We start from the raw sequence: 18,512 nt of genomic DNA, 5'->3' as shown, positions 1-18,512 counted from the left end.
AGCGAGAGGGACAGAGAGAGAAATTGAGAAGAAATGAATAAAAAACAGAGAGAGTGAGTAAGACAGAGAGAGAGAGAGAGTGTTACAGATACAAAATAAAAAGAAAGTGAAAGTGAAGAGAAATAGATGAAAAACAGAGAGAAACAGAGACAAAGAAAAAGAAAGCGAGAGGGACAGGGAGAGAAGAAGAAGAAAGAGAGAGAGAGAAAATGAGAAGAAATACATAAAAAGAGACAGAGAGAGAGAGAGATACAGAGACAAAGAATAAGAAAGTGTAAGAGAGAGAAGGAGGAGTCGAGAGAAAGTGAGGAGAAATAGATGAAAAACAGAGAGAAACAGAGACAAAGAAAAAGAAAGCGAGAGGGACAGAGAGATAAGAAGATAGAGAGAGAGAGAGAAAATGAGAGGAAATACATAAAAATAAAAAAGACAGAAACAGAGACAAAGATTAAGAAAGTGTAAGAGAGAGAAGGAGGAGTCGAGAGAGAGTGAGGAGAAATAGCTGAAAAACAGAGATAACCAGAGGGATGGAAGGGAGAGAAAGAGTAGAGTAGACTAGAGAAAACTTACATCAAGAAAAATATGTCCTAATTTATTATTCCTATTACCTAGTTTGTTTGTTGACATTGATCATTTTCGGGGTCCGTCCATTCTAACTGGTTTATGTTTCCCATAGAATATATTGCGTTTTTTAGTATGTATATACACTATTCAGTGCAAAAACATATCCAGAAGGGACAATGTTAGATTAGAAGAAACGAATCAATGGTTCGATCACGTCACTGCTGACAGATGTGATTCAGCGGGGGGCGTCTCTGTGGGAGGCCGCCTTTCAAATTTGACGCTCTCGACATTCCGACAGTGTTCTGCCTAATTTAACACTAAAGAAATATATATTATCCCATAATTCTACGGTCTGTCTGTTCTTACCCGCAAAAGTATTGCATATATTCAATCCGTGCTTCCCGTAATGTTTGAATTTGTTGATGATACCTACAGAATTCATAAGTGTTATTAACTGAAATATACATACGTAATCAATTATTTGGTTAAAAGTTTTGGTTAAATTTGTAGTCAACTAGTAGTTATGCATAGATATTATGCATAACCTCTTGTAATGCATAATATCAATAGTTCAATATTTCACACTGACAAATTTACCTGATTTCACATCGTCAAAGTAGAGTTTCTGCTCAAAAATTCGTTGGAAAAGGCTTCGGGTCAATTTTGTTGTCGGAGGTATGATCAAGTTGAGGCGAGACGACTTTTAGGGCAAAGTTTTGCCTGTCTTATACACATTTATTCAGTCCAGTTTTTATCAACTATAACTGTCAAATGTAAAGATCAGAGACTTTTCACAAGCTCGAACTAAAACCATATTTACTTTTAACAGCGAAGCTAAGCACAAGCTTTTTTCTAAGAAGATCTCTATTGGAAATTTTTCGCCACTTCTAATTAAATTCTCAAAGTTTACCTGTCGGCTGTAAAACGTAGAATGTATTGGGTGATAAAGTATGATGGTTTAACATAAATTATCATTGATGATGAATCTCTCTCTCTCTCTCTCTCTCTCACTCACTCTCTCTCTCTCTCGCTTTCTTTCTTTCTCTACTACTTTCTCTCCCTCTCCTTCTCTCTCTCTCTCTCTCTCTCTCTCTCTCTCTCTCTCTCTCACTCTTTTTGTTTTTTTTATATATTTGTTCTCTTCTTCTCCCTCTCCCTTTCTTTATCGTTGTCTCTGTTTCTCTCTGTTTTTCATCTATTTCTCCTCACTTCCTCCTCTCTTTCACTTTCTAATTCTTTGTCTTTGTATTTTTGTCTCTCTGATTTTGATTACCTCTAATTCTGTTTTTCATTTATTTCTTCTCATTTTCTCTCTCTTTCCCTCTCCCTTCCTTATCTTTATCTCTGTTTCTCTCTGTCTGTCTGTCTATCTCTCTCTCTCTCTCTCTCTCTCTCTCTCTCTCTCTCTCTCTCTCTCTCTCTCTCTCTTTCTCTCTTCAAAAATCTTTAACTTAATACCGAAATATATAGTTAAAAAAAAAGCATAAAATCATTGGAAGTAAAACCTAAAGAATACTTATTAAGTAAATATGTTGAATATAAAACTATAAATTAGCGTTTATCTTATTTAATATTTAAGTAGTTAACAGTACATCATACACTTATATATTTTTATTTATTACTTTATTATTCTCTTTTTTATTATATACTTTTACATTGACTTTTAAAACGTTAATAATCATTTTATTAGTATTTTATTTCATATTTAAATCGTAAAATTATGTTCCAATTCTAGAAGGTACTATCTAGTTTTTCAGAATCTTACGACAAATCTATATCTAATTTTGTTACTCGACAATAATAGGCTCTGTACAAAAATATAACATAAGTGAAACTTACTCTCAATTTATTCATTTAGTTCAGTGTTGATTGTTATTTCTATTTTATGTCTGTAGCGACTATAAACAAATATTATAATTGTAATTACACGTTGTGTAAGAAAGGTCCTAGACACCTAACATTTGCCTGCATTTTAATAATAAAATGCATAATAAATTAATCGTTAATCAATCAATCAATCTCTCGCTCTTGGTCTATCTATTTATTTCTATATCTCTTTGCATACATGTAGCACATTTTAGCTTTTCAGCATCAGTATAGAGAAGCGGAGTTTTTTTATTTTAAAAAAAGTCTGTTTTGTATCTTTGCGTTTTTGGTTTTCAGGCGCGTTTCGACCTTTCAGACGAGGTGTTAGCTTTGTCTATTTTGTTTTTTCGGCAGCCGAAACGCGGATCAGAGTGATCGGAAACGACCAAACAAGTGCACAAAGACTCGACCGTTTGTGAATGAAATCATAAAAAATTGAATTCTATTGGATTTTGTGTAGACTCTGCTATCTAAATTGTCGCTGGATTACTACCCGGCAGATTTTGTTGGTTGGATTTATCGGTCTGAAACAAACTAACCATCTATACGTTACGCATATAGCTGTTATTTTTCGGGCCTAATGATTTCATTTCAATAATGTATCATAATATCGCTGCTGACGATCTTCCGTCCAGTCTGGAATGCGGTGGTCTGTGGTAATGTTATAAAAACTGATGTATACAGACGAAATTGTCATTCTAGCAGATAGCGTAGAGCTCTTCGAATCATATTGGAAACAATGGGCATTAAGAGGCAATTTGAATAAATCTAAAATTAAAGTATTCAGAAGAGTGCGTAATCTTTGGAATGTTGGCGATTTAAAGAGAAGATTATCGAAATGGTGGACCACTATAAATGTCTGGATGTAATCCTCACTCCAGGTCTTGTTTGGTCCAGGCACCTGGCACTGAAAGCTTCTACCGCATGTCTGACAATAAATAAATCCTGGCATGAACTTCTATCGCAGGAAAGTATCCTGCTGAGAGTGAAATTTAGAGTATTTACTGCAGTTTAGGGACAGAACGCAACAGTAAGAGTGAGCCCCTGAGTAGTAGATACAAGGGTTTTATACATATTTGTTTAATTAGTTTAATTGGTCTAAGGGCTGATGTGTTCGGTTGCAATGATAAGAAGGGCGCTTTATCGTCTCTGGCCCCTAGGCTAATTGGGTCCTGGATATCTGGCTGGCTGATAATCTTTCACCTCTGACCCTCTCGACTTTCTGAAGTGCTGGTTGTCTACATGGCGTGTGGTCGTTTCTGTAACTCCTCCGGCCTTAAGCTCGAAGCTCCTGCGATAGAAAAGGTAGTCTTGAGAAAGCGGATGGTGCAGGTGTTGGCTGAGCGTTTTCATCCTGACGGACTTCTTCATTTGTTGAGTCCATCTCGTGTGAGGGTTGAAAAATTTTCTTACGACTCCAGCGGAGAAAAGCAATCGTGGGGACAGCTAACATTATGCCGATAGATATTATAATTTAAACGTACATAATTGAAAACCTTGAGGGAGTATCCTCTAAAAGTTCAAACGGTTGCATTTTTATATTTACAACATGTAAATTTTCAAAAGATATGTTGGTTTTTACTTGGTCAAACACATCAGCTATTGTTAACAAAACTTTGGTTTCTTTAAACACTGGTATTGTCTTTTCATTTAACAATCTTTCGTTGCTACTTAATTTCATTACGCTAGTATTTGTTAAGAATACAGTTTCATTAGTATTATTTCTAATAATTAAAATTTTCTTAGTCTTATATGCTAAATAATGGTCGATAAAGGGTACATATTTTATAAATGGTTCACTTGATGTAAAAACAGACTTACAATTAGAAAGATTTTCGTTTGTTAATATTTGTTTTACACAATCATTATTAATTTTTGATTTATTTGTACAATATGTAAAGTTATTAATTTCTATGCACGTAGCAGTGAATAAATCATCTTCGCCTTGATTATTAAGGGTGGATAAGTGTATATTGTAGTTGCTCGGGAGTTTTTAAGAACTGGATAGGATAGCAGGAAATAGGCATCAAAGGTTTGGCTTTGTAGGGGAATATCAATAAAATAGTAAATATTATTATCAACAAAAGAGCAATACACTTTAGTTAGTTGCCAAAGCCACTAAGATCAGGCGATATAAACGTAATATTTTTAGTTTCCTTTAGAGACTCAAGATCATCGTATGTTAAAATGTATGTAGCATTTTTAATTTGCAGAGTTTTCTATATCATTAATTTTATTCTCTAATAAAATCAGGTTTAGAATGATAGCGTTATAAAGTTGGTTCCTTTCTAGTTCGTTTAATAGGGGATTAGCTAATAATTTTATCTTTCTGTTGTTTTCTTGTATGATTTGTATATCATTAAGTGATCAAATTTCTTTCGTGTGTAGAGATACAATTTTGATAAAGATTCTGGTTTGCTGAGTTTAAATTTTAGTAAGTCTTTTACGTAATCTAGTTCCGTTTTTATCTTCTTCTAATATATAGTTCTAAATTGATTAAATGAATAAATGTGTAATATTTGTCTGTCATATGTGTGCTATCAACGAGAGTCTTAGTGCTTGGATTAGAGGTTATTTTTTTCGTGTTTTATGATTAAGTTTTCAGTGGTCAATTACCATTCCAACTTTTTTCTTTCTTGAAGCATCCGTGTTCTTAAGAACTACCCAAATCGGGCTATTGACAGGCGAATTAGAATGTTGGATTATTTTATTTTCAAGCAATTTGTCAATTTCTACTTGAACATCCTTGCGGTACACTTTAGGGTACCTATAATTCCTAGAATACACTCGTTTGTCATCAGTGGTTATTTATGCTTTAGTAAATTTGTAGAACTTAGTCTATCGTTTTCTCTTTTTATTATTTCAGGGTTTTCCTTTAATAATTTTATTATTTTAAATTTTTCTTCGGAGTTCATATGCTCCGTTCTAATTAGCTTGGGTATTTCTTTCCTTATTTCTTCCGAAGCCATAACTTTCGACCTTTTGGGGCAATTGGCCACTAATGAGTCGGCATAGCTCATAGAAGTGCTTGTTTTGTCGATGTCCATAGGTTCGGGACAAATGGCCATTACCTACTTGGATTCATCGCAAATCACTTCGTTCTTCTTGGCTTCGACATTTATATTTTTTCTTATCTTTTTAAAATATTTATTATTTACTTCTGGCGGTTCGAAAGAGAATCTCAATGGAATCGTGCCACCGTCATAAGAAAGAATTTTATTGTTAAGGTCTATAACGCCTAGCTTCTGCATGGTTTTATATCCTAACAAAACATGGTATTTATCTGAAAATGGGAAGAGATAAAATTTCGCAATATCTGGCTTTTTGAAAATGTTTGAAAGATCTAAATTGCAAGATTTTTCTCCGTTTTTCTTTCCTGTGGGTGTTGAAATTATAAAAGGGTCATTGTTTAGAATTATGTTTTCGGGTACAGCGTGAGGGGTAATATAATTTTCTGACGATCCAGTGTCGATTAACCATTTGAATCCAAACCGATCAACAAAATGTGGTAGGGATTGAGAGATGGAGTTTATTTGATATTCGGGGGGCTGCCTTTCGATTCTTTGCCGAGTTCTAAAAAATGGTCAAATTTTTTTGTCAATGTGTGAATGCTGTGTTCTAATCTGGTAATTCTGTCTCTCGAAGTATGGTTTGTTTTTGCTTTTACGCAGTGTGTCAATTCGTACCTCAACTCTGATATTCGAGGTTTTCCCACCGAACGCATAGAGACTGTGTTCTGAGAGTCGTGTTTAATGAATGGTCTTGGCCTATTAAAAGGATGATTAGGATCGTTGCAATTGTCTGGTTTTTTGATGTGCTGGCCATGATAATTATTGGGGTGGAATTTGTGTTGTCAAACGTAGTGTTAATGTATTTGGATTGATTGTTGTTGTGATGAAAATGTTTAGGACCATTAGAGAAAGCTTGTACGTTTGAGGGTAACAAAGAACATTTGTTATACATTGTGCTTCTAACATCATCCAAAGACTCGGGGTTAAAAATCATAATATGGTTGTTTAGGGCAGGGGGTAAACATTTGTATATATGAAATATTATTTCTTTGTCTATTCTGATCATTAGTTCTTTAAGGACTTCTGAGCTTAATCCGTCTAATTTAAGTCGGATATAGACAAGATTTCGCAAACCCTGAACTCTATTCACAAATCCTATAAGGGATTCTTTTGGGTTTAATCTAGTACGCATAACTTCTTCTTTAAGAATTTCGAAAGATCTTGCGTCTGCAAAGTTTTCTTTTAAAATTTTAATTAGTATCAATAAATGATTTATTTCATGGGACATGAGTACATTTCTGGCAGGGCCAACTAACTTGCTCTTTGTGTTTATAAATAAAATATTATGATTATAATCTCTTTCTACTATATTTTCAGCACAAAGGACACTATAGGCTGTTTCAAGAATTTCACAGAAAAATGCTAATTCAGAAGGGTTTCCATCAAAGAAAGGGATGTGATCATAATCCTCTTTTGCAATTTTATAGTTAATTTTCTGAGTCATTTTAGTGGTTATAGGTAAAGATTAATTTGGAAGGCGAAAGATGAGGACTCACTTCTACGTTGGTGTTCTTCTTCGCCAGGCCGTCTTCCTTCTTGGTTCTTGCTCTTTTCTCCGTCTTGAGGCGATTTTTCACGTTGACCGCTCCTGGATGGGACAAATGGTCGCAGCCGGAGATCTCTTTGGTCTTGAATTTGTTCTTGAACCGCGATTTAAATCAACGATATGCTCGCTAAAAATTCTCGTTTGGTCGGTTGGACGCAACTGCGGGACAAATGGTCACGACTTTTTTTTTTCGAATTTTAGCTTCGCGGTCCCTGTTCCGGGCGCCAGTTCAATAACCGCTCTGCGGAAGAGACTTTTTAAAAAAGGAAGTTTTATTGTAAAAGATTACAACAACGGAACCGACACTATGACGGACAGAACGCAACAGTAAGAGTGAGCCCCTTAGAATAGATACAAGGGGTTTTATACATATTTGTTTAATTAGTTTAATTGGTCTAAGGGCTGATGTGTTTGGTTGCAATGATAAGAAGGGATAAGAAGGGCGCTTTATCGTCTCTGGCCCCNCTCTCTCTCTCTCTCTCTCTCTCTCCCTCTCTCTCTATTTCTCTCATAATATCGAAAATCATGATTCTTTTATTAATCTTTATCTTTTTTTATGGCTACGAAGAATGTACTTATTTACACTGTATAAATCCAATTATTACACTTTGGGATTTTGTAAGAAACTTCATAAATCTCTCTCAATGGGTTTTTGGTCAATATTAAATAAAAAAATTTGTCGTCCGAAAATCGTTTAAGATTAGAAACTTGAATTATTGAATAATGGTTGGTTCTTTCAATCCCTATGTAACATAGACGACTTTTGAAAAAGAAAAATGATTTGGGCACCATTGATTGACAGAGTTATACAAGAACAGGGGCAAAAAGAGGATGATAGCTCGTTGTAAACCTATTTGTAGATGGTATCTGAATAGATAGTTTGTGTTGGGGATATATGGTAATTGGTAATAGTCTTTGATAGTCGGTGCCGAGCTCGAGCACGGTCGAGAATGGAAGGAGAACCCGGCTACGATTGGTCGAAGGGGCGGGGTTGAGGACGCCATTTTGTCAAACCAACCCCTACCCAGGCAACACCCCTCAGGGGTCATAGAGACCCAGAATAGAGAAACGGGGTTTGGGGATGGGTAGCTCATCAAACGTAGCCCTAACTTCGTTATACTCCTCCTCTGGTCCTCTTCACCACCCTCTGGCCGTTCAACAACTGGAAAACCCCTTGGGGGGCTCTCGCAGATAGAAATGGAATAGGCTTTTGGATACAACGCTTCTCCTACTCCTTAGTGGTGCAGACCATTTTCACTGCCAAAAAGGGTGTCAACCAACCTGTTTCCTTGCATTCGTAGAAAGATATTCACTCGATCCCGTTTATTCCAGATATAAAAGCCCGATTTACTTTCCTTCCAATAACTGAAATTTTGTAATTTCACCGTCAAGGTATTTTGATCGAATATTTCTAAAAGCCACGTTAAATGAAACAATATATTGTTATAACACACTGACAGAAAAAAAATTCCATCCAATTGATTTTTTTTTTCATTTTCTCGATAAAAGAAAATTCTGCCCTTAATTTGTCTCTCAATTATGCTACGTTTTAAATTGGGAATTTCAATTAGATGTAAACGCACTTAATCCTTAAGAATAGGCCTTCCAGGGGAAGTCGGTGGCCGCAACGGTTTAGGCGTTGACACGGCGCTTATCACTGTAAGGTGAAAGTCCCGGGTTCGAATCCAGCCGCCCTGCACTCGAACTCGACATACTTACAAATGGGCTTTTTTTCAAAAACACCGGCACCTTGAGGGTTTATATGACCTCTGCTGTTTCGAACCCTTGTAAAAAAATAATAATAAAAAAATAGGCCTTCCAGGCTGTCTCATTTGTGCCAAAACACAGCACGTAAAAAAAGGTTTCTTGATGGGCCCAAGTTAATTGAAGAATATAAATATTTGGCTCCATATAGAGAGTGAGCAGTATTTAGTCAATTTTTCTATTTTTGGAGGAAAAAGTTATTATGTGACACTTGGTAGAGCCATTAGAGGATTCATGAGTCCTTAGGATGTGTGGAATAACGTTTTATTCAGCCTCCTAAATCGACATTTGGGCAAAGAACGTAAGATGCCTGTCATAATCAGAGTTCCAAAATCCTAGACAAGATGAGAGCAATAAGGCTTAAAATTATAACTCAGGAGTACATTTAAATTTATTTTTTGAAACCCTTCCAACATTTCCGAGAGAGGAATTCGAATTTTCTCGAACATGCATTAAAGCATTCAGCTCCTCGTAGAAATTAGCTGCCGGTTTCTTTTTGCCATAACTTTGTCATTTTTTGACCAATTTTAAAATCCGATTGCACCATTGTTTGGTAATTCATCAGGATGTATACGGTCTTATTTGAAATTTTGAAGTTGAACAGGGTCTGAGGTTCCCTGTATAATTTTTCTATAAAAAAATATTAGAAATAGACTAAAAATGTTAAACACGTATTTTTTTATATCGTCATTGGTTCAAAATAAATTCAGCCGGGCCTTCTAAAAAGGACACCCTATATATACACTGACAGGCAAAAATTCCACCCAATTGATTTTTTTCATTTTCTTCGATAAAAGAAAATTTGGCCCCTAACTTGTCTCACTGTTTTTACCAATAAATATTTGTTTATGCTGTTTTAAAATAGGAATATTAATTAGAGATAAACACACTTAATCCTTAATCCAAAACAAAGATGACGGATTTTTCAACGTTTACTTTTTACGGTATTTAACCTATTTATTCAGTCTCATTTGAATTCTGAAGCAATAAACTGTTTAGTTTTCATCTTGGTTTTCTTACTTTCAATTTTTAAACATACAAATGCTACTTAGTGCTGAGGATGTTGCGCGTGGTATGGCACTTATTGATGTTGGACGTTCCATCAGGTATGAGGCTACTGCCATCGGAGTTCCCTACGAAACTCTGCTAAATGACGTTAGACGTTTTCGAGAAACTAGGTCCTACCATAGAAGGCCTGGTTCTGGACACCCTAGGGTAACAGAACCACAGGATGACTGTTTTTCGACTTTGAGAATTTTACGAAACCTGCACCTTACTGTTCAAACGATTCATCAACTCCAGGAAGTTCGAGGTGTCCAAATTTTGCATTTATCAACAGCCATATACTGTTTTGCGAAAGTTATTTTTTCATATTAAAACTAGATAGCTATAACACTATGTAGCTATAACACACGTGAATGGAATAGGAAATTAGCAACCTCAAAAGTCCCCTACATACCTCCTTATTTTCCCCTTAATAATCCTTTCTTCAGCGGTTTCCACTATTTTCAATCTAGTCCTATTTCATTCCTTATTTGGTCTATCTATTATATCCGAAGGTCCATCTCGGAAGTTTATTTTTAAACTTTTTTGCACAAGCAGAATAGAAATGATTTGAGGTGGAGTGAGTGTGGCAAATCGTTTTTTGTAAAAGATACTTCTTCTCAGAGGAGTTTTAGGAAATTTCGAGTAAATATCATCAGGCAGAAGATACAAACACATCTCTCGACGTGAACAGTAGAAATGGCTTGTAAATCCACCGCTCCGTTCCAATGAGCAGCTGGTTTTTTTGTGTCGCTCAATAATTGATTGCAAAATGATCTTTTCAAAAGACCCACCTGAAGAACAAATCAATAAATGACAAGGCTTATCACTTATACAATTGTTGTAGATATTAGTAATGTAGCCTTTCTCTTCGTTTTAACCTCAAACCTCAAGGTTTGATGATTACATCTGATACTCTTAGGTGGTCCTATCTCAAGTACCCAAATGAACAATAAGAAATATCTTTTTAAGGAATTCACAATAATGCCCTTAAAAACTACATAAACTTACAAAAGATAACTAAAGGTTTTCTGATTTCAGGTCTGGTTTCAAAACAGAAGAGCAAAATACAGGAAACAAGAGAAACAACTTCAAAAAGCTCTAGCGCCGTCTGTCCTTCCGACGTGCAACGGTGCTATGATGAGAAATATCTATCCGACCGCCACGAGGGGGTATCAACCTTACCATCATCACAACGCCATGAATAGGTACCAACAGGTAATAGAAACATGACGTCCCGAGTTAAACTGTTTATTTATCATCGACTGATTTACCTTGTTTTATAGATGACGGCGGCCAGTTACCCACCGATGACTCAACCTTTTTCGATGTCCCATTCTGCCACAAACATGACTACCGTGTCCGGGATGCGGCAGGACGCCATGGGTAAAGAACTCTTTGAATTACGTTTGAATGTTACTTCATGAGAAGTTTTTAAAAAATCTTTTTCATTCGAGATAACTGTAATTGGAAGATCTACCTAAAATGATGAGGTTTTCAGTTCTATAAATATAGTTTTACCATAGGAAAATTACTTTTTTTTGATCGAATGATCTTTTCTATTACTTGGTTTATTAATATCGCACTACAGACATTTTAGAGCTATTTAAATTACCTACGCTAACCTTGTTACAATTGCGTGTTAAGTACAGTCGACACTAGGTCGACATGGGCTTATGATCTGAGGTGTGCAAGTGCGATATTTCTTAACTGCTTTAAGATAAAACTTTGGTTTGCTTACCATGTGTAGCCCACAGCTTAGAAAGTAAGTTCACAAAACAATTAGAAGAAATAAACATAATATATTAAGGAACTAAAGATCAAAAGAGTAGACATGAAAGTCCATGGAATAGGATATGATTCAATTCACCAAACAATTTTCAACGGCTATCTGTCTTTTTACTAATCTAAAATCTCTCTTTAATAACTGTTATAACTTTAATAGACTGCTATCACAATTAATTTAAGTACAATAGTGGACAGCCTCAAAATATTTTGTCTGTAAAGTGTGTTTCTGCTTTTCGTCAAAAAGTTCAATTTAAGTTTGTTTAAGAGTTTTGCTAGCTGCGCGCACCTAGACCTCAGAACATAAGACCGTGTTGAGGTAAATGAATTGAGTTGGTATTGTTGGGCGAAATCAGTCATAAGTCAAATTTTTGTGTTTTATGACTGATTTATCCTACTACCCTAACAAAATTTAATTACTGGGCCTGACAGCCTAATAATTTTTAAAAAATTCAGAGTTTTATTCAAAGTTTTGAGACTGTTGAGTAGGAAGAAAGTATGATTTGAACAAGACAGTGGCTGGCCGCACCCAGTTGTTGTTCTGACCTTGCTCCTTCAGTCTAAACAGGCGGTCTATTGAAGATAACGAAGAGCAGCTGGTTCTAAGCCTTGAGCCTTTCTTGAGTAAGAAAAACCTTTTGGTTCGACAAAAGAATGTCCATCGAAGGCCTTGCTCCTCCAGAATGCACAAACTACTGAAGGTAGTAAAAAGCTACTGATTCTGGATTTAAGATTTCGTTGAATAAGAAAAACGTTTTGATTCGACAAGACAATGTTCAGAAGCACTTTCCTTGTGATCCTGACTTCGCTCCTTCAGACTACACAGAACCATCACTAAAGATGGTTAAAAGCTATTTGGGTCTGAATTTTGAAACTTTTTTGAGTGAGAAAACCTCTAATTTCGACAAGAGCCTCGGCCGCACCTTTCTTGTAAACCTGACCTCGCTCCTTCAGATTACACAGAACCAACACTGAAGCTTTTGAAAAGCTGCTGCGGTCTGAATTTTGAGACATTGTTCACTTAGAAACACCTTTCGTTTCGACAAGAGAATGTTCGGCCACACCTTCCATCTAATCCTGACCTCACCCCTTCTGGTTTGCCTATCGTCGTTGCTTTGGTCTTACAGACGCTTTTATGGTTTCGCCTTATCCAAAGATTTCCTGATTATTTTTACATATGGATTTCATACTTTTTTTTTAAAGACTCCTTTCGGCGACTTTAAATATTTTGAATTAAATACAGTTGCTTTGGGCTTATCTTTTACTATTAAGAAACAAAATAAATTTTATGCAGCTATATTAGCCTTACTAAACTTAATTTGTGTGCTGGATAGTCCTACTCAAAGTGTTTGTTTGAAAGTTTTGTGACTTATTGTTAGTTGAGAAGAAAAAGTTTGGTTTCAGCAAGCTGCGCCCAGCTTGTAAACCATACCTCGCACCTTCAGATTACTACTGAAGATGGTAAAAGGACGAAAACGCGTCACCACAGAACAAACCTACAAAATAATGTACAACGACCAAATTTCAAGTTTTAATAACATGTTTAACATGACACAACGGTTTTGTGAATATTCTAACTACCTCTCCCTATAAAAGTTTCCTTACAAATCGGACGAATGCCTAACATATTTACAAAATTATTAAAAAAATAATAAATAAAATAGAAACTAATTAAAAAACAAAAATCTTAACTTATTGTTAAGTCTAGGTTACTTTTACGTAGGGATTTCATACTTTTTGTTGACTCCGTCCAATGACTTTGAATTAAATGCACTCGTTTTGGGCTGATCTTTAATTATATTAAGACATAAGACAAATTTTAACGAGTTACATTATCCTAATTCTTGTTCCCAGTTTTTCACTACTTTCAGATTAAAACGTTTCACAATCCTAAGCTTATTTTTTCAAATTACTTTAATAAGCAAAATTTGATTCCTTTTTTGGCCGAATCCATGCATCGATTCTTCAAAAATGTCAGAAATTATTTCTCTTGACATCAGACACCCCCCCCTCTTCGAAACAATATTTTAAATGTACTGTTGAAAGTTGGATGCAGGCAATTAGGGGAAAAGTTTAGGCAAAAGTATGCTCTAGGAAGGATTTACCATTTCCAGGAGGGGCTTTGCCTCCTGGGAGGGGTGAAGTTAAGATGGTGACTAGAGGAAATTACTTGTGAGACTTTGAAAGGGGGATCTGAGGGAGAGGTGAGGAGGGTTTTTGAGGAAATGAACCTCCTTAGCGACTCCACCCCCACCGTCTATTCGCCTTTCCAACCACTTCGACTTCTCATCTTCGCCCTGCTCCGTTCCTTGTATGCCACTCCTCAAATATTCAACTCTGACTACTCATTAAAACTTGAGCTATCGCTTTGATTCATCCGTCTAACATGGGGTCGAATTTCAAAAGGAATCAGTGGAAATCTTCTAAATATCGATAATTATTGATGCCCGATAGTCGAACGTAATCGTTTTGCATAAGAAACCGACGTTAACTCCCAAGCGAAATCATTATTTAATAAGTCATGAGATGCACGTTTTTACAAACCACAGCGAGGATTGGCGGACCTTTTACATTTTCCCTCGTAAACAACCTTATTAACTTTTTATCCTGCCAGATCTGTATTATTTTTAGTTGGTTTCTAATAACAAGGATGTTTTGTATTTAGAAAGATATAAAAACCCCTGGCCTCGCGGGAGAACCTTACGTCTCCTAGGCGTCGAATAAATAAGCGATCGGACTTCGTCTTGTAAAACAGAATCCCAGATCCCATTAAAGCCGTACAAAGCTTGTTGGAGATAGCAAACGATGTCTAGCCCGCCTCTTTATCATATCCAATAAGTGTCCTCCAGCATTCATCTTAGGAGAACGTGCTGACCAATTCATTATGGTAATCCTTACATCCTCCAAGTAATAGGAAACAACTCGAGCTACAACCGGTCGAGCTTTATCAAGCAACACGAAGTTGTCCAGAGTACATGATCAATGGAGTGAGACACTCATATCACATGAAACATAGCGGTCACCAGGTCTTCTCTATACAGTGTCCCGGTCATCTGACAAACCAAACAGGCTTCTGTGAAGAGAACAGCTCCTCCTTCGAATATCCAAGCGAGATGCCGATTTGCGAATAGTCGGAGTTAACTACCTACGTTAAATGATGGTTCCGTAGTGCGGTAAGAGCAATCGTCTCTAGCCGTCGTACATCGCGGTCTACCTTATCTTTGACTTACGTTGGCCTAAACTGTTTAGACCATCGTGGATGGTAGAGCGCAGCGCTACTTACTTAAAAAAATAAAAATAATTAATTTCAATTAATTAATCTTTATGTAAGCTATTGGTTGAAATGAAAAAATCAGTACACGAACGGGATTCGAAGCCGAAGGTCGTGGGTTCGAATCCCGTTCATGACACTGACTTTTTCATTTCAACCAATACCTTACATAAAGATTAATTAATTGAAAGAAGTTATTTGGTCAATCGAACCACGAAATATAATGGAGATAATAATTAATTTTTTACTCCAATTTATTGTTTCATCAAAGAAAACAGTTTATAAAACCAATTGATTCACTCGACAAGTTGGCCCTGAAAGGATGAAATTGAACTAATTTTCTTTATTTTTAATCTAAAGGGTGTAAAAGGATTAGTAATAAAGGTAAACAGGAACAAGAACTGGCACTAGGTCACTTATTGGGTCCGTTTTTACTCGCGGGTTGAGATGGACCCAATAAGTAGCATTCACTAACTCCCACACCAATCCCAACATCAACTATGTTCTGTTTATGTTTTAAGCTAATTATTAATCTTTATGCCTAGTTATTATGGAAAATAAACAAATAAATACAAGTGTTCAGTTTTTCTTGTCTTTGTGGGTATAAACCCAAGTGATAACTTTCAGAAAACTTTAATTTTACTCAATTTATTTGCCCTAATTAGATAAAAACATAAAATTTGGTGATCCCGGTTAAGGTAAACAACAAGTTATAAATGTTGTCCTGCTGATGCCCTGAACCTGATAAGTCGGACCCAATAAGTGATCCAGTGCTAGTTCAGCATGAGTTCACTGACTCGCAGACCAACTCCCAGCAAAACTATACAAGAAAATAACAAGCAGGATCGTGTTAAATGAGATTAAATAGGTATATAACAAGTTTCAAAAACTAAAAGACTGGTAACGTCAAACAATTTATTTTTTGCAAACAATCAGATCGGTTTTAAGCATCTTTTAACACATTTATATTTTTATTTTTATTGTAATAAAGATGTAAACATATCTGGGCTGGATTCGGAAATGTGTTTTCCCTGATGTCCAGTGTTACAGGCTGAAGTTCACAAACGGTACAAAAAACAAAACCATTGGTACGAACCATCACGTCAGATAGCCAGTCAGCCATAATAGCACTAACTGCAAACATTAGCTCAAAGATGGTGCTGAATTGCAAAACTAAATTAAATAAATTAGGTATGCAAAATAAAGTTACAATCTAGATCCCAGGACACAGGAGAAAACAGAAAATCAGATGTCTTTGCGAAATAAATTGATGCTACACTGCTGATAGGTCCTGCACCATTTGTGGCATAGGCAATCACACTATCAATGCGTATCTTACACAAAATAGCAGAATGAAAATGAGGAAAAAGTAGAATTCACTCATTGGACACAGACAATCCAAGAATCCCCTAGCGAGTTTCAGAAGGAAAGAAACAACATAATGCATCAAAGGAAGCAGGGAAAAACATTTTTTGTACAATGAAACCGTAGAAGAAATTCAACTATTGCTGTGGGTATATGCTGTATTAATTATAAGTGAATGTAAAGGAAATTCGTGTGAACCTGCCAGGTCCCAAGAACTATCCACACAGAAACCGTCATCCTTTCTGCAAGACACTTTCTCCTGGTTGCTAAAGCCAAGGAGTGAAATTTGATAGGGAAGAAAAAGCAATTGGAGGATTGTTATCATGAAGTCCCATAATAGCATTAAACAAATATCGATGAAGATTGTTATATTATCCTGACGAGTATACAAAAACCTGAAGCAATCTCATTTTCTTTCCTACCATATCTACACTAAAGATAAATGCAAAAGGTCAGAGTTTTGAGGACAGAATGCAAAAGTAAAATGGGGTTTTATGACAAATGTATAATTACCCAATGAAGCTCATTTTAGTAGTGATGGATCAATAGCTATTAATGGCCAATCTGAACCCAACTGGTCATCGACGTCAGTGTAAATGTATGAATTTTAAACAAACAAATATTTTATTTTTATTTTCTGGTTGTTGACTTTTATATTTCTTGGGTTTCTTTTCAGGAACTACCAACCATCAAACACATTTTCTTTTTTTTTAATATCGATTTTGGGGGTATCAGCCTCTCATCATCAGTCTTGTTTTCTTGTTGGAAACACATAACCTTAGTGAACAAATAATTGGTTCTAACTCATTTCATAGTATGTGATGGCCAATTTGAAGGAAATCAATCAATTTTTTAATTGTTTTATTTGTATAACTAACAGTAAACACTAAAATCTTACTGAATAAATTGAGTGTTCATAGTGTAAAATATGCTAACAATCATGTTGTATATGTATATTTTTTTTAAATAATAATTTTCAATTGCTAGAAAAACATATTCTTATTTCATTATAACATATTCTTATTTTCAGGAATGACTGCAGATGACGAATGGTACAACAAGAGTTTATCAGCTCTTCGTATGAACACAACACACCATCCAAATCTAGCTGCCCCCATGCTACAGTACCAGACGTAGTGTTGTTGCTTGGCATCAGATCGTTCATCTAAAAATGGGTCTTCAAATTAAGACCATTCCAGATTAAGAATAATTTTTATGACTTATATGGATAAGAATGTGTTTTACATAAACCAATATATAAACAAAGAATCGCCGGTTCCTGATATTTACTGATAAATATACAGATTTTAGCCTAGAAAACATAATAACTTTTGATCTTGTTTGAATTTATTTAATCAAATCAACACCCTATAATAAATGTTAGTTGTCTATATTGTAAAGCACGTTAAATTATTTTTTTAATTAATTGTTTTTTTAACAAAACAAATGTTATGAGCGGACATATGTAAAAAACAAATTAAATGGGAAAATATTTTGAACTTACAACAAATATAGCATGTTTTTTTATTACAATAATAGTTTCAAATTTGAAAAGGTTTAGTTTTTAAGCAATGTTGGGGAAATCCTTTTGAAAAGTTTCTGTTCGTGATTGCGTTTTCGCGTTTTTATTGTTTCAGACCGTGCTTTATTTGTAAATATATTTATTCCATTGCCAAGGAGAAATTGTTCCTGTTTTTTGCTAATCAAACGGTTTTCTTTGTTGTTTTCAAATCGTTACACACAACGAATTCACCAGGTGGTGAAACTTTGGTAAATTGACTAGTTCGGTTTTGCAAAGGTTATTTCTTTTTACGATAGCCATTTCTTTTTGTTACCATGTTATTTTTAGTTTGTCTTAAAATGTAAATAATAATCCTAGTCAATAAACATTTTGTGAGGTATTTGAAAGTATTTTTAACTTTGTACATACATTACAAGTGTAACGCGAAGAATGGAAGGACTACATTACTGGCCATGTATTGCTGCTTTAAAAAAAAAAATTGACAAAAGTTTGCAATTTTGTTTTACTTCTCAGTCCAGGGAGGAATGCAAATTTTTTTTAAAATAAATTATTTACATTATTTAAATATACTTTTGGTAGATCACGACAAATTCCAAGTCAGAAATTTTGAAAATTGCATACTTCTTAAGTATTTAGAAATTTTGAAGTGTTTATAACTTCATATAAATAGAGCTTGTGATGAAAAGATCAATACTTGCAAAGTTGGATTTTATT

At 35.2% G+C, this 18,512-nt stretch overlaps 2 protein-coding genes across 2 annotated transcripts in view; one reads left to right on the top strand and one right to left on the bottom strand.

The window, feature by feature from the left end:
• Positions 1–7,226, bottom strand: part of LOC106672480 (multiple coagulation factor deficiency protein 2 homolog) — a 78,268-nt gene extending 71,042 nt beyond the window's left edge. The window contains exon 1 of the mRNA XM_024226189.1: positions 6,998–7,226. The gene's annotated coding sequence lies outside the window, so the exon portion shown is untranslated. The remainder of the gene's footprint in view (positions 1–6,997) is intronic.
• LOC106672294 (homeobox protein prophet of Pit-1) overlaps positions 1–17,700 on the top strand; it is a 42,917-nt gene extending 25,217 nt beyond the window's left edge. The window contains exons 4-6 of the mRNA XM_024226187.1: positions 10,897–11,073; positions 11,142–11,241; positions 17,307–17,700. Coding sequence (XP_024081955.1) covers positions 10,897–11,073; positions 11,142–11,241; positions 17,307–17,413 — 384 coding nt within the window. The 3' untranslated portion in view covers positions 17,414–17,700. The remainder of the gene's footprint in view (positions 1–10,896; positions 11,074–11,141; positions 11,242–17,306) is intronic.
• Positions 17,701–18,512: the final 812 nt, after the last annotated feature.

This window comes from Cimex lectularius, unplaced genomic scaffold (assembly GCF_000648675.2).
Source record: "Cimex lectularius strain Harlan isolate CLEC.00 unplaced genomic scaffold, Clec_2.1 scaffold64, whole genome shotgun sequence".
Lineage (NCBI taxonomy): Eukaryota > Metazoa > Arthropoda > Insecta > Hemiptera > Cimicidae > Cimex > Cimex lectularius.
The sequence above is the reverse complement of the archived record's forward strand: the minus strand, read 5'-3'. Positions and strand labels throughout refer to the sequence as shown.